Source organism: Vulpes lagopus, chromosome 3 (genome assembly GCF_018345385.1).
Source record: "Vulpes lagopus strain Blue_001 chromosome 3, ASM1834538v1, whole genome shotgun sequence".
In the NCBI taxonomy this organism is placed as follows: domain Eukaryota; kingdom Metazoa; phylum Chordata; class Mammalia; order Carnivora; family Canidae; genus Vulpes; species Vulpes lagopus.
Genome location: NC_054826.1, coordinates 118,853,411 through 118,870,307, shown reverse-complemented (window position 1 = coordinate 118,870,307; position 16,897 = coordinate 118,853,411). Strand labels below are relative to the sequence as shown.

Genomic DNA, 16,897 nt, shown 5'->3' with positions numbered 1-16,897 from the left:
ATGTCTTGGATGGTTACTCTGTTTCAGGTGGGATGCTGAGCACTGTATTTTTGCAGTCTCCAAGCCTCATAGCAACCCCTCAGAGGAAGCTGTTATGTCCCCATTTTAGAGCTGAAGACTGAGGCTCAGGCAGGTGTTAGAACATACTCCAAGATGCTATTGGCAAAGAGAAGAGTCAGAATTTGAATCCAGGACTAACTGAGTTAAAATTCCATTCTTACTTCATTATGTCATCCTGGATGCTGCTGCTTGTGGGCAGTGACTGCAAAGCTACGCTGTCAAGCACAGAAAGTATGTTGGGGAGAGTGGGGTGGGGGAGAAAGCTGGGCAAGAACAACATGGCCTCATAGGCTGGGCAACCTCTTGGGTGTTGAAAATCTTTGGGAAAATTTTTTGAGCTCCTCTAATTAGTAGGTGGTGCAAGAGCTAGGACTTGTCCACCAAGCACAATGCCTGGCACACTGCAGACAAATACGTGAGGAGGAATGGATGGGTGGGCAAGCTGGAGAGGTCAGAGCACAGGTTCCACAAGGCAAGAAGGGATTCTCAGAACAGGGGTGGGGGGAGACCTGCTCGTTCCCTGGGGTTATTATTGTTATAAGTTCTATTCTCCGGATGAAAAAGGAAACAAAAAACATAGTTCTGGCCACTGGTTTACTGGTCTGAGTGGGAAATTTTATAAGAAGGAAGATACTCAAAACAGAAGAGTCTCTTTCCATAGAGGAGGCTCAATGCTGAATCTCTGGTTTCTTCCTGTCCCTGCTTAGAGGCAGCTTAACTTAGTGGAGGAAGCACCTGTTTTGCCATCAGACAAACCTGGGATCAAATCCTGACACTTACTAATATGCTGCGGGACTTTGGACAAGCATCTCAACCTCTTTGGGCTTCAATTTCCTTATATGTAAATTAGGATTGTAATACTTAGAGAAATAGGTTGTTGGTTTTGTTTTTTGTTTTTTATATGGTTAAGGTGCTTATTTGGCCTTTCTGAGTTTGTGATTTTTGTCTGAGTTGGGCTATGCTAACCATCTGCTTGCGGGAGAAAGGAGAACAGAATAAAGTGGAAGGAAGCACTCCATGCTACTATGTGGAACCCTCTGCCCCACAATGAAAGGTTCTATTGCAGGATCCCTGCTCTGAGGCTATCTGGGTAGTCAGATCATACCACTTTGTTTCTTAACTGACTCAGATCCCCTCTGATAGCTCAGAGCTTCTTCACTTTGAGTTCTTCCTGGAGTCCTAAACACAGGAGTGAGATGAGAAATCCCTGCCCTCAGCGTTTCCCTCACCCATCATTTTCCCCAACCTGGGTCTGAAGACCAAAGAGGGAAAATCAAGTGATAGTCCTTCATCTCTCTCTCTCTTTCCTTGTCATTTTTCTCATTTCCCTAAAATCAGAGGAGGCAGGCTTCCCATCTTTTTTCTTCCCTGGTCCATCCTTGACAAAAATTCTGTAGTCCTGCCTACTAAGCCCCAGCCTCAATTTGCTAAGAATGGAAAGAAAGATATGAGGGTGTCCTCAAAAAGTTAAAAATGTAACTACCTATGATCCAGTAATAACACTATTGGGTATTTGAAAGGGATACACTAATTCAAAGGGATACATGCACCCCAATGTTTATAGCAGCATTATCTACAACATTACAAATTTTGGAAGCAGCCCACGTGTCCATCATTAGATGGACACGTGGGCTTAGAATGGATAAAGGAGATATGGTATATATACACACTGGAATATTACTCAGACATCAAAAAAGAATGAACACTTGCCAAAATCAGCCATGTGACTTAAAATTGTATTATTGTCTGACTGCAAAATAATTTTGTGAATGTCAGAAATTTAAAATTTACTCCCTTAGAGCCAGTAAGGAATTAACCAAGAGCACAGATTCTAGAGTCAAAAGACTAGGTCTAAAGCAGAACCCTGCGGTATGAAAGTGGTGTAATTTTGGGCAGGTTACAAAGCCTCTCTGTGCCTTGATTTCCTCCTCTGCAAAATGGGGTTAAACAGTATCTCATAGAGATTCTTGGAATGATTGGATTAGTTCATATAGAGGATAGTTCCTGGTACCTAATAACACCTCTTTGTGTATTATGTATATAAGTGTGTCTTCACCATCTTCATCATTAATTAATCAATTAATATCATCATCATCATCATCATTATTTTTTTGTATTCCTTCTGTAATAAATCCTAATTCCCCAGCCTTACCCAGATATGTGGATGCCATGGTCATTATGTACATAGGAAGACAGAAGAGAAAAACATATTAATAATTTGAAAGATCCATTGTTCTTAAGACTGTGCTCTAATTGATAAAAGTTGTTTCCCATGGGGATATGAGTTAATAATTCTAATATTGCTAGATCTCTATACTAGACTGAACAACTGAGTCAATAGATGGTGAATTATGAGAGCCACATTTCTCATTGTTGGAGTGAGAGCTTACAAATAAGCAAGAGGAGGAGTCTAGAATGACCCATATGATGATGGATTAGAGTTAGAGATAGCAAGATGAACTCATGTTTAGCTTATGGTAGATAAAGATGGTTACATATATAATATTTGTAGACCCCTGTACATATGAGTTAGTACACACACACACACACACACACACACACACACATACACACACACACAGATTTCCTTACTCTGTCGGCAGAGAGAGAGACCAGAAGCAATGAGCACACCCAGCACTCAGATCTTAGTTACTAACATCATTCTACAATAAAATGAGCCAAGCCTCTGTGGAGAGATGGCTGATTCTAACACTGGACAGGGAATATACAAGATGAACCTGGAACATCTTGTATTACTTTTTTAGCAAGGAAGCTCTAAAAAGGGGGCAGTAGGAGCCAACTGAAAGTTTCCAATGGCCAACCTAAAACAATTTGAGCAAAAAACAAAATGAAATAGTATTAGTTTATAACTCAATGTAATAAAATTCATGTCTGTGTGTCCACACTGATATAAATAAATGGTTTAATAATTAAGCAACGAGAAAGAGACAAGCCTCCTATAAAGAATTCTAAATAATTTAATAGACACTCTGTACTCAAAGAGGTAGAACATAACTCCTCGCTCTTTAAGTGTGGGCTGTACGGAGTGACTTAAAGAGTATGGTATGGAAAGAGAAAAAAAATAGCGTAACTTTACAGTGGAGAAACTTGACAGACACTACCTCAGGCAGGTGATGAAGGTTAACATCAAACAATGATAAGGCATCATAGTATGTATCCTTGATGGGTGATGATGAGAATGTCACTTTACAGTTCTCCTCCCCCAAACCCACAACCTCACTCTAGACATGAGAAAAACATCCGACAGATTCCACAAGGGCTATTCTATGCAATACCTAGCTGGCAGTCCTTACCACTGTCAAAATCATCAAAAACATGGAAAGTCTAAGAAACTAACAGCCAGGATATACCTAAGGAAACATGATGACTACATTTAATGTGGTAATTGGATGAGATTCTGGAACAGGAGAAGGACACTACATAAAAACTGAGGAAATCTGAATAAAGTGTAGACTTCTGTTAATAGTAGTTTATCAAAGTGGCTCATTAGTTAAATGTACCATACAACACAAGATGTTAGTAACAGGATCTGGGGTATATATGGGAACTCGATGCCATCTTTTTTTTTTTTTTAAGATTTATTTATTTATTTGAGAGAGAGAGACGGAGACAGAGACAGAGACAGAGACAGAGACAGAGACCAAGTGATGGGGAAGGACAGAGCCAGAGAGAATCTCAATCAGACTTCACGCTGAGCATGGAGCTCAATCTCACAATCTTGAGATCATGACCTGAACTGAAACCAAGAGTCTGACAGTTAACCAACTGAGCCACCCAGGTACCACCCGGGTGCCATCTTTGCAGTATTTTTATAAATCTAAAGTTGTTCTACAATGAACACCTTATTTTAAAAGATGTATTGTCTGTAGATCTCTACATTATAGGGTTGATATAGGAATTAAAGGAGATATATTACATGAGAAATTCCTCGCCAAGTGCCTGGCACGTAATGTACGCTCCACGAAACAACACCTTTGACCATCTTGTGCCTTTCTGAGCTGTTCTTCCTGTTATGTGCCTTGAAAGACTGGCTATTGTTACTTTTCTCCCAAGATGAGCCAAATTAGTCCAGTTTCTGATAGTTGTTATTTGTCTCTTCTACACTGAGAAGCCCACAGCATCCTCCCAGTGTTTGCAACTGAGCATTTTTACCTTAGCTGACCCTATCTGAATTGCATTTATTTTATTTCTGTTTAGTGACTAAGATATACCACATATAATGATACTTATGCAGTGGTTACCTGGGGGTAGGTCAGCCAGATGCTTCCAATTAGAGTAGCTATGTCTTACCCTTCTTTGAAAATGACTGTTAAATACTTAAGACCCCTCTTCCGTCTTAGGAAGGAGAGCACAGGGACATCATCAACTTTTTGTTTGTTGACTGAGGTTCTTGATGGAAAACAGCATCCCAGAACAGCAAGTCCTTGTTTGTTATTTCTAAGAGTCAGAATGAGTTGCGAAATTATAATGAGGCAGGGAAGGTTTTTCTTGTGGCATTGGGTAGGAAGTATCTTTCTACAGAGGTGAGGTAGGTAAAATATCTCTGGGCCCGAAGTGTGTCTACAAAAGAAACTACCCTGCTGAGAGCAAGTCATCATTGGTCTGACTGGGTTCCTTCTATGGCCATGACTACATAAATTAAATGATAGAGATAGATAAATAAATAATATATACATATGTGTACATATATACATAAAAATACATATGCATGTACATATATACCTACATACGCTCTACCTCTTTTATTTTTCTTCTCATCTTTACTGGCAAGGATGAATCTGATCCAGTCTTTGCTCTTCCCTCACCCTATTGTTCTATTTTGCTTGGATTCCAAGCTGGGCTGACTTCCCATCTACACTTTGGTTTCTTCTCCTTAGCTGGATATATTTGTACAAAACTCACAGAAACTCTGGGTTGCCAGGTTTGCTCCATCTTCTTGTTCAGTAAAATGAAAATAACATTTAAAAAACCCAGTCACAAATGTCTGTTTAATAATTCTTGATTGCTGCCCTGAGACTGGATTTCAATATTTGTGAATATTCAGTGTCTGGAAGCAAGCACCAAATGTCTGTCTGAAATGGCTGGAATTTGCTTCCTGTGGCTCTGCATGTGATAGCAGGAATATGGCTCTGGGGCAGCCCCATCTTTTCTTTTGTGAGGGACTCCTTTGGTGGGCCCTCTTGGTCATGCCCACTTACATTAAGTTAACCACTCACTGCCCTTGAAGAAGCTCAGGACTTGGGAGAAATCATCCAGAAGCAAATACTTTATGATAGCATATTAACTATTCTGTTGAATAATATAAAAGCCTGTCCCAAGTGATGAGGAACATCTCTACAGAGTTTTATTTCCTTTAGTTTTATTTCTATCTCTACAGAGTTTAGCATTTCCCCTGGCAGGCCTGGGAACAAAATTTGAGCTGATGTTTGGGATCTACTTCCAGGGGTGAGAAAACATGAGCTGCCATGAAGATATTAGTAAATTAATTTATGAATGTCTTTGGGCATTCCGTATGTACTACTGAGGCCATTTGCTGTTTGAAATTTCTATTAAATCTCTGTAGAATACCCAGGTGTGATTCCTTTTGCATCTTGACACAATCCCCAGGCCCTTCATTATAGCCACATGGGCAGCCTCCCCTCGATCTGGAAGTCTCACTTCCCAGAGGGAATCCACACAACTACACTAGTCCAAACTCTACATTGCCGAAGATAGTAACCCCAAAGCATACTAGCTTATTAGAAAGGGATTTCCCTATCTATCTTCTCTGCTTTCCTCCTATTGTCCTTACTCCTTCACAATATTCTCCACATGGCAGGTTCAAACTCACTTGAATCCATGACCTTCTGGCTCCTTGAGTCCAAAGATTCCCAGTAGAAAAACTCAGGGAAGAATTCTAATTGGTCCAACGTAGGTCCCATGCCTACCTCCAGCCCAGTCACTACGAGAAGAAGGAGGCATCATGATTTGTCCAATTTGGATCACATACGCACTTCTGTGGCCAGAGGTGTGGTTTCCTGGCCTGATTTCCAACTGCCGGCTCTTACATATCTGAATAAGAATTTTTGTGGCTGCCAGAGCACATTCTGCCCCTGAACATGGTGGGTTGCGAGTGCTAAGGCATTGCTATCTTCCAGAAGCAGCCCTCACCCAACGACTGTTGGGAATTGGTGTAGGAATAGTAAGGGGCTCACTTGCCCACGGAAGACAAAATTCTGAGACAGGCATCAACACCATTTACCAGAATTCCAAAATGGGATAAGACTCCAGTTCACTACGGTTATGTCTGCTTTCTCTTCCCTGTCTCACTCTGCTACTCCTTTTCTGTAGTATTCCCTGAGCCTGTCTCCCAGATTTGCTCCTCCTTGAGTCCTTACCTCAGTAACTTCTGGGAAAATCCAGACCGAGACAGTCACCATGATGGGCAGTTCATCACATGACTCAGATGCTCAGGGCACAGTGTATTCTGTGCAGGGTAGCTCTGAGTACACACAACTAGCAGAACCTGTCCAGTAAAAAAAAGACGTTGTGAGAAAAAAAAAAAAAACACTTCACAAAACCAGGACACAATGAGGACTTGTAGTAAGTGCTCCCCCTGGACCAGCATTTGGGCACAAAACATGTCTGGCATGCCCGGGAGGAGACAAACTTCTCCAGCAGGTTGCTCTGGAGAGAAGATATCAGAGGATCTTGAGGTCCACGCTTCAGCAAAAGCTGTACCTTATGCAGCACCTCATCCATGATTTCCTTAATCTTGGGCCTTCCCAGCCCTGCTGAATCTCAGCCAAAAAAGCTATCACGGCAGAAGGATACACCCACTTCCTCACGTGCAGGCCAGAGGCTGGGTTATGTGGCATATGTTTGGTGACATTCCCATGATGCAGTTGCCTGTGCAGTGATAAACATGCTCTGCTCATCTCTCAGCTGTAGTGTCCCTGTCTCTTTCCATTTGGGTTCATTTTTTTTCTAAAGCCAAACATAGTCCATATCTATCATGGTTTGAATTGTTTAGAAGCAGCACTTGAGAGAGGGATTCAGGTGTATGAGACTCCGAGGGAATGCTCTCCAGCGCTCACACACATACAGACACACACAGAGATGCACAGACACAGACGCATGCACAGACACATGCACACACCCCTCTTGGGTTGTGAGGGAAACAAAATAGGAAAGATAAAGGAGCCACTCAAGGATACGGTCTGAGTGTCAGATAAAGTCTGGACCAGGGGTAGTCAAATTATGGCCCTTGGACCAAATCTAGCAACCACCTGTTTTTATAAAGTTTTATTGGAAAAAAAAAAAAGTTTTATTGGTACACAGCCACACCCCTTCATTGACCTCATGTCTGTGCCTTCTTGCTACAAGGGCGGAGTTGAGCATTTGTAACAAGACAATGTGGCCGTAAACAATTCTAATTTAATTAATTATAATTAATTAATATTAATTAATAATATTAATTAAGACTAATTTAAATTTATAATTATAAAGACTGAACAATTTGCCGTCTGGCCCTTTACTAGAGAAAGTGGCTTGTTCCAATCCCTGGGAGTTCTGGAGCATCCACTGCTCCAAAGCTATCCCCACCTTGAGGCATGGGGCTCGTCTGCATGCCTTCGAGTCAGCCAGGCCCTGGTTGCCAACAACCTCAGGCATTGAGTGAGGTGCATGAAGCACACTAAACCCAGGGTGGTAGTTGCCAAGAATAACTTCCTGGGTGCTAGGGGCAGCCATGGGCTGTGTGCAGCTGACACAGCAGCCAGGAAATAGGCACACATGCCAAGTGAAGGGGATCTTTCAAGGCAGCACCAGCACCCACCACCATGTTTATCTGGATCTGTACATGTGCCTCATGAAGTGGGGAGAACCTGTAGTTCCTGCCTGAACCTGAGCCAGAATCACCCCATCTGGGCTCTGCCTCTCCTCTCTTTCTTCCCCTCACTCCATCCATCCCACTGCGCTCAGGGTGTTGGGGAATCCCTGAACAATATAAACCAAAAGAAACTATCCAGGTTGACATGTATAGAGTTAACTCACTTTTAAACACATTTTTTTTCTAACAGCTGCATGATATCCCAGCATATGCATGTACATATTGTGTATTTAATGTAGATGCACAGTAATTTATTTACGAATTCTGTATTTGTAGAAGTTCAGGTTGTTTCTGTGCCTGTGCCCTTTAGCCACTTTATAGACAACGGTGCAAAGAACATCTCTGAACAAATATTCATATATTCTGTATCTAAAAAAAAAAAGCTTTATTTATTTGACAGAGAGCAAGAGAGCAAGCAAAGTAGGGGGAGTAACAGAGGGAGAGGGAGAAGCAGGCTCCCCACTGAGCCGGAAGCCCAATGTGGGGCTTGATCCCAGGACCTCCGGATCATGACCTGAGCTGAGGGCAGATACTCAACTGACTGAGACACCTAGGCGCACCTATCCATATATTCTCCATATATTCTGATGCTGTTTCTGTAGGCTTCATCCCTAGAAGTTGTATTATTTGGTCAAGGTATACATTCACATTACATTTCAAGACAAACAAACTATGTTTGTTTCTGCAAACATGGCAGATTGTGCCCCCAGGTGAGTTTATGAGACTGGCCAGTTTCCACATCTTTGCTAGTGTGGGGGTCCTTCCATGCTTGTACTGTTTGCTGGTCTCCTGGCAAAGCACTGGCTTCTCACTGTTGCTCTGACTTGCATTACCTTGACTATTACTGAAGTTAATCATCTTTATATATAAATTTGCTGTTTACCCATCTGTCCTCAGCTGCTTTCCAGTGAGGGTCATGGAGTTGGTTGTTCTGACATGAGTTTGGGGCCAGGCAGTGGTGGGTGTGGGTAGAAGGTCCTGCTCCATCTGTGATCATGTCCCTCTGTCTCCTCACGTGCAGACACGACCCAGATGAACAACGCGGTGCCCACCTCCCCCTTGCTCCAGCAGATGGGCCATCCGCATTCGTACCCCAGCCTGGGCCAGATCTCCAACCCCTATGAGCAGCAGCCACCGGGCAAAGAGCTCAACAAGTATGCCTCCTTGAAGGCAGTCGGTGAGTGCTCTTCTGTTTCTTTTCTCTTCTACTTTTCTGTACTTTTTTTCTCATTCCCTCTGACTGTTTCTTCTAGTCCTCTCTTTTTTCTTCCTACTTCTCTTTTTCTTCTTCTTTCATAAGATCTGTGTCTGTCTCTGTCTCTTTCTCCATTTGTCTCTCTTCTCTCTCTTTCTCTCTCTCTCTCTATATCCCTCTGTCTCTGTCTCTCTCACACATATTTTTGGTCTCTCTACCTGGGGCCCAGGTTACTGTGAAGCAGAGCCACTCAGCTGCTTCCTCTCTGCCTGGATCAAGTCCCGCCTTGTCATGTGGGGCTGGGAGGGTAGGCGAGGGACACATGTGGGGGCCATTTCCCGGGGAGGAGGGCCTGGAGACTCATTTGGTCCCATTGACAGCCCAGCCCCTTCATCGTCCACCATCTACCCTCATGAATCCTCAGGGATTCTGGACACAGAATCCAGGACACCTGGTCTCCAAACGCCTTGCCCGGTAATGGGTAACACCCATCACCCCCATAAGTCACCCCATCTCTGAGAAGTCGGTAAGTGAATGCTCCTATTTCAGGCAGCTTCTGCTCTTCAAGATGGGACATGCATCCTGGAGCTGGTGCTAAGTTCTTATCAAAGTGCCAGATATTGCATCAGACCTTTTATACATCCCGCCTCATTTTCTCACAGTGATCCAAAGCAGAAGGCCCAATTATTATCCCGGTTTTCAGATTAGGAGATTGAGACTTGAGGAATCTTTGAGTCTTTATCACTCCAGAGCCTATCCTCCTGCCACTAGCCTCCCTCAGTCCTGTTCCTGTGTCAGTCCCTTTCCCCAGCTCACACATAAGGGAGTGTGACAACAACCCAGATAATGACCCAGGCTCCTGAACAAATAGTTCATGTAAGAGTTCTATAGGGTGGAAGCAGCAAAGTCAAACTTCAGGCAGATGGAAGACTCACAGACCACATGCTTGCTTGTATTATCATCTGCTTGTCTTCGTTTCTTCCCTCATCAGAGATGAGATGGGAGACCCTTAGTGATGGATTCCAGTGTTAAATATCCTAACGCCTTTACAAATTGACACCAGAAACCAAAGCCCAGACACTAACACGTGTCTGTGATGCCTGTGGTGACCCTGGTCTCCCAATAGCAAAGGCACACAACAAGTACCTTGGTGCTCGGCAGAGGGCCAGGTGCATACTAGGAACTCAATAAGTATTTGGACCACAAGTATCTTTGGGAACTCATTTTTCCCCCTCTCCTAGGACTTCTAGATGGAGTCACTCAAAGACAGGCAAACCAAATTTCTAATACCAAGGGCACAGGCTGTGCAGACTGACACAGGCTTTTCTAAATCCCAAGCCCTGCAGGATTTATATACCAGTTCCCACGTTTCATGTTGAAATTCTACACCCAACTCAGCCCTCATATACACCCCATGACACAGATTCCCTCTATTCCATATTGCATGTTTGCACAGCATATGCATCCTAAGCGTGTTCAAACAGACTCAAATATTAGTAGGAATAGCTGAGAGCTGTTGCCTAGGAGAGAAAAAGTCGGGGCATCTGTGCTGATGTAGCTGCAAAGCCTTCATACACTATTTGGTGGCCCACCACCCCCCTCCCCTTTCTGAGCCTTGCATTTGGGTGATAAATGGCATCTGCTGGTTCTATTTGATTCTTCTTTTGGCATTAAAAAAAATCAGCCCAGACACCTTTTTCCTTTTGAACTCGTTACATTACCTTAAACAACTCATTTCTTCAGCTTAGGTGCAGTGTCTTGTCCTCCCTCAAAAACCCAGTAGCTATTTGGGTAAATAATGAGTGGATATTCCCACAATGCTCCTTGATTTTCCCCAGGATTTATACAGGGATCCTGTGCATAGCAAATGTCTGCAGGGCATTGAGAATTAAATTTGCAGTATGAAAATGTATCTTACCCTCCTTCAGTAACACTTTCTTCCACAAAGGGAGAACTTCTGAAATGTTTGCTGAATGAATGAATGAGCTTGTCTTTGGCATGAATCAAAGAACAGCTTAGTCATAAGGAAGCACCCCTAATCTAGAAAACTATGAAGAATTTTATTTAGAGTACCCTCCTCAATCCTGGATATGGTTGATGTGCCCCTCTTTTTTCTCTGTCCTTCTTCTAGGACTGTTGTGGGAGTTCAGACCTTCTATGAGTCACTGATGGTCCTGTGACTCTCTAGTGAATGGAGGCCCAGTGAGGAACCTACTAGGGACTGGCTGACCCAATGGCTTATCCAGGTGTCCAGCATCTGCCTGCACAAATGAAAGGCAAATCCCATAATAAATGTTCTTTGAAAGGTTCTTTATTAAGGCATAATTCACACCATGATGTGTATGTAGATGATGAAATGCATTTCATTAATGAAATCATTACCACCCAGGAGAGAAGTTGTTTAAAAAATTGTTTGCTCTTGAAAGCTCTGCAGCCTCTGATAACCAGACTCACTTTCTAAAATTTTCTAGTAAATAAGGAGAGGCTTGGACAGCCTTTAGGGTTAACTGCCAGGTTCAAAAATATCCCTGGAAAATAAATTTCTCTTGGCAGCTTTAATATCCAGAACACTGGGTAGTTTGAGCCAGTCACTGAAACTCTCTGACCTCAACCTCTTCAAGTGAAAAATGAGGAATGAAAAGTGAGGAAATTTTAAAATAGAAAATGAAACAATTCCACTCATTCTAGTTATTAGAATACCTGTGGACCATTAAATATGTCCTGTCCATTCACTGCCAACCCGGGAAGAAAAAGATGGTGACTTGGTTCGTTTTGTTTCGTTTTGTTTTATATATTTTAGTTGCTTATTGAAATCACACTCATTCATGTTTAAAGAGAGCTCTTTTCTCTCTACAGTTCAGGAATACAGCATGTGACTGCAGAAGGTTTCTGTTCCTAAGGGGTTCACTGCCCAGTTATCAGTAAAAGATTAGCACACACTAGGGAAATGCTGGAAGCTAAATCTCATCAGACTCCATACAAGGAGGTGAGATGGGGTTGAATTATCATTTGTTCAATTCATTCATTCATTCATTCATTCATCCATTCATTCTTTAGACATTTAATCTGATGTCCCTTGATTATATGTCCCATTGAGGCATGAACCAAGTCTGTCCCATTCATCAGTGCATCCCCAGAACCTAGTACCATGTGGGGGGACTTAATGAGTGCTCCCAACATATGTTTATAAAATCAGAGAATAATAGAGTGTGATGGGCACCACATCCAGACGGGAGCTGGGAGAAATGACCAGCAAGATGGTGGAACACAGCTTGGCTTCTGAGTTTAAGACCTCATTCAGACTTTAGCAAGTAACATCCTAGATAATAAAAATACACAGCTAATGGTTTGTTGGGAATATTGAATGATATAGTGCACAGAATGTGCTTAGCCCAACACACAGTCAACACTCAGGAAATACTCCCACATAATAAAGTCTCCAGACCAGAGTTGTTTGTCGGGCATATTTTCCCTTGAATCTCCAACGTAGACTGGTACCTTGGTTAGCATGCAATTGCTCAGCTGTCATTTTGAGGGAGGGAGGGTTATGCCAGTTTGATGGGAAAGACATACAAGGAAGCTAACTCACACTGAGGATCTGATAAAACAAACAAGCAAGGAAATAAAGAGCAAATGACTTTTCTGAGCTGTCCTAAGGACCTGCAGTCAGCCAGACCTCTACACTGGCCCATCTACAGCCTGAACAATGAAAATCCATGCCCGGACATATGGCTACTACAGTCTATCACAAAAAGATTCAGTTTCATCCGACTGACTCTTCTTCCTAAGTCCTAAGTCTCCTTCCTTCCTAAGGATTTAAACATTTTAGACATATCTTCCACTAAGATTGAAGACAGGAAGTGTGTCTTGTGATAGATTGAGTCGAAATGTAACCTGAAAACTTAATTAAGCACACGGGTTCCCTGGCTTGAGCCACCCGTGTGATGGGTAGTTATGATGTGAGAACCCATTTTATGGTTCCTCATAGGTCAATGTTCACGAGACAAAGGTGTTTGGGAAGGTATCCTGAAGGCTTACCTGATGGCTCAGAGAGGGGTGGCTCCTGCTTTCAGAGTTGGAAAAAGACCACACTTTCATGTAATTTCTGATGGACCTTGCAAACAGAAAGTCACTCACATGTTGGCATTTGTCTCCTACTGGCTTCATGTCCAATTTTTTCTCTAGGCATCTAAGAGTTAAACTCCTGACCACATCCCCTTTAGATTCTTTGGTGCAGCCCTGGCTACTCAATGAGAGAAAGAGGGCATACCGGCATTATTGATAAAATGCTGTGGTACCTTCATTTTTGCATTAAAATTTTAATAAAGTAATTTTTTCTGTTACTGTTTGACAGACAAGGGATGATTTTGCCAGAACCATGTTACATTTTCCAAAGCACTGTTTAAAACCACAGCAACAACACACTTCAACAAGGCAGGAATTCTCTCTTCCATCTTGCTGTAGGAATCCTGTGTGAAAACCCTAAGTGATGTATTAGGGCCTTAACTATGGATTGACTTCTACTAGTTTAATTTTTTTTTAAAGCTATGGCAGGAGGAAGGTTAACATCACTGAACTCCCAAAACACTATACCACTGATGGAGGGCTTGATCCCATTCTTGCAGATGGTGACACTAAGGCTCAGTGTAGTTAAGCAATTTTCCCAGGGTCATATTTTTTTGTAAATGGCAGAGCCAAGAGTCATGTTCAGGATTGCCTGATTCAGAATCCTGTGTTCTTTCCATGAAAAGATTCTATCTTCCAGAGAACAATTTCTAGCATCAGAAGGTTATAACCAGACCAAAAAAAAAAAAAAAACCCCCCCAAAAAAAAAACTTTTGGGAGTACCATTTCCCCCTTTTTTGGAGGGAAGACTTACTAACATATTGATTGTATTTTCTTTGTTCAACGTTGAAAGTTTTCCCAGGGTGCTGAGTATAATTGAGGTGCAATAGACTTAAGGCATACTATAGATAAGGTATAGCTTACATTTAGTGAAATATGCAGATCCTAATTTTATAATAGTGTGATTGTTGAAATATACATACTCTAGGACAACTGACATCCCAGTAAGGATAAGAAATATTTCATCACCCAGAAAGTTTCCTTCATGTCCCTTTCCTCTCAGTGCCTTGGATCCATCCTCTTTTACTAAGTGTTTAATTTTTTTGTCCAACAAATATTTATCTAATGCCCACTAGTGGCACAAAACATGTAGTGGGAACTTAAGTATATATTTGGAAGCCTGTGTGCCATCTGATTAAGTGTCTTTATTTTCAGTGGATTTATGAAAGACAACTTGTTACCCCTTGCCAGAGATAAACCCCGTCTTAGGTAGTGGGGACAGGGGTGGCGAGGGCATGGTTCCTGACTTCACGGGATGAATTTGACTTGGGGGTAAGATGGCCTCTTTGGGATCAGTGACTCAGCGACTCGATCAGGCTTGTGTCCACCCGCACAGGAAGATTTGGGGCCACATCACTATTTCCAGATGTCAGTGACCCTAGCTCAGAAGGAGAAGAAACATCCAGTCCATCCCGGGCGGGTCTCACTTAATTTTAACTTTGTCACTCTCCTGTCCCGTCATTTCCACTCTGTGGTGAGTGATGAGGGTGTTGGAGTTCATATCCGCAGGGGGAATGTGGCAATTTGAGCATCCTCTGGCATGCCTGGGAGGCCAACCGGAAATGTTTAAATGAGGCCGGATCTGTGCTCTGTAATCATTCACATCACACAGAATGTTCCCTGTGACTCCTCTCAGCTGGCGGCCTCATCTGTCTCTGGAAGTTGCATAAAAGGCTGAGGACTTGGGCTGTCCAGGTAGAGTCCTAAGAAAGGAAAGGGGAGCTAGTGACGCACAATGATTGGCCAGGCCTCCAGCCAGTGGGCAGAGGCTGCTGCGTGGACATGTGGGTAGATTTGCCCCGCTTTGAGTAAAACCCTTACAGAGAAGGCATATCAAAAGCAGGGTTAGGGTGTAGACATTGCTCTTCTTACCATCCTTGACTTTGTGAAAGGGACCACCGGGGGGATCTGCTAATAATGTGCGATCCCCCTCGGGCTCATTCAGCACACCTGGAATGAAATTCAACTTGGAGAAACTGATTTATAAACAAAATTCCAAGCATTACAGGATTCTCAAATAACAAGCTTGATCCCTTTAACATTTAGGGGCATTTCTTTCCCTTAGGAAAAGTAACTCCCTGGAGAAACTTCAATTCATTCATTCATTCAACTGTATTTTTCAAACACAGACCATGTGTGAAGGCAGCCTCTCTACCCCTCAGGGACCTGCCACCCAGCATGTAAAGTTGCAGTCCTCAGAGCTGACCCCAACCTTGGATTTGGAGTTAATAATGCCTGCCCCCCCCCCCAAAACACACACACACACTTTATAGGAAGGAATTGCACTAAAACAGGATCAAAATGCATCTCTGATCAACAGTGTTGTCATTAGCCAGAGTGACCTCATGCAACTCAAATGTTCCTTTCTTTCTTAGAGTGTTGAAATTCAGAGCCAGATTCACTGCCTAAGAAATCTGTCTCCCCCCAAAAAAAATTAAAAAAAATTAAAATAAAAAAATAAAAAAAAAAGAAATTTGTCTCCCTAATGCAACTAAAAACATCCAGGCCTTTTTCAGGGGACTTCTTCTGACCCCCTGTGGGGTGTTATCCTGATACCGCTGCATGGCTTTGCAGAAGGAGGCGTGCGCAGGATCACATTTGCATGTTTGGCCTCTCACCCGTCCCCCGGGGCTCCTGAGCCTGCCAGCCTCATGGAGGCTGCAGCTGGGGCTGCCAGCAGCAGCACCTGGGGGTGAGGGCACCGCGGATGTGGGAAGCCGGCCAGCAGATCAGCATCTCTCAATTGTTATTTTTTTAGGAAGTTCTGATGGTGACTGGGCAGTGGCGACACTTAAGTCACCAAAAGGTACTGTACGGCTTTTTCTAGCTCTTTCGTCCGGGGTGTTGTCAGATTTGACACTGACCAGTGAAGACACAAGAGTCCTGGTGTCTGTGTGTGACCCGGTATCACACGTATGTCTCTGTTGGGTGGCCCTGCAAGTCCGTCGAAGTTCCAGCGTGTAGATGTTTGTGTGTGTGCGTGCGTGCGTGCGTGCATGTGTGGTGGAGTATCTGTGCTCGGGGCTATTGTTGAAGAACGTGCTACCCCTCATGTCTCAATATTCACTGCCTGAAGGAAAATGTCACTTTCAGACACCTTCCCAGGTAAGACATCCGGGAAATGTTGGTTTTTCTCAGCAGCACAAGCAAAACAGCAAAACACAAGGTGAATTAATGCAGGGGAGAAAACACAACTTCTGAGGGAGAGGGAAACAGAATCAGGTTATTGGCTCAGGGTCTGGGGAGTGATTAGCCTTTTTGCTATTTTTGGCTTTCCGGAGGCCATATGGTGAACATTGAAAGCCAAGGAGTCAGGTCAGATGGAGTCTAGGAGTTCACCAGCTGGGTGAACTGGACTTAACTCCCTACCATGTGCAGACAGAGTGCTGGCCTTTGGTATCATGGTGTCAGTAACTTCTCCGATGCCCCAGCTGTGTAGACCACATCCACATTCCTCCCCTTCAGAGATGAGGACTCAGCGGGTATCTGAGCAGGGGCATCTCGCTAATGTCTACAACTGCTAAGTGCTGGGGTTGCAGTTTAGACACACACCCATCTGACTCAAGGACTAGGTTATTTCCCAGTGGGGTGTGGTGATGGGAGCAGCTCTTTCCAGAACAGGTGGA

At 43.3% G+C, this 16,897-nt stretch overlaps 1 protein-coding gene across 2 annotated transcripts in view; it reads left to right on the top strand.

The window, feature by feature from the left end:
* Positions 1-16,897, top strand: part of SHISA9 (shisa family member 9) — a 277,053-nt gene that overhangs the window by 242,032 nt on the left and 18,124 nt on the right. Inside the window, exons 3-4 of one of the 2 annotated variants that reach the window (XM_041747093.1) lie at positions 8,973-9,128; positions 16,030-16,077. In XM_041747093.1, the coding sequence (XP_041603027.1) occupies positions 8,973-9,128; positions 16,030-16,077 (204 nt within the window). The remainder of the gene's footprint in view (positions 1-8,972; positions 9,129-16,029; positions 16,078-16,897) is intronic. The other variant, XM_041747095.1, reaches the window with a different exon arrangement.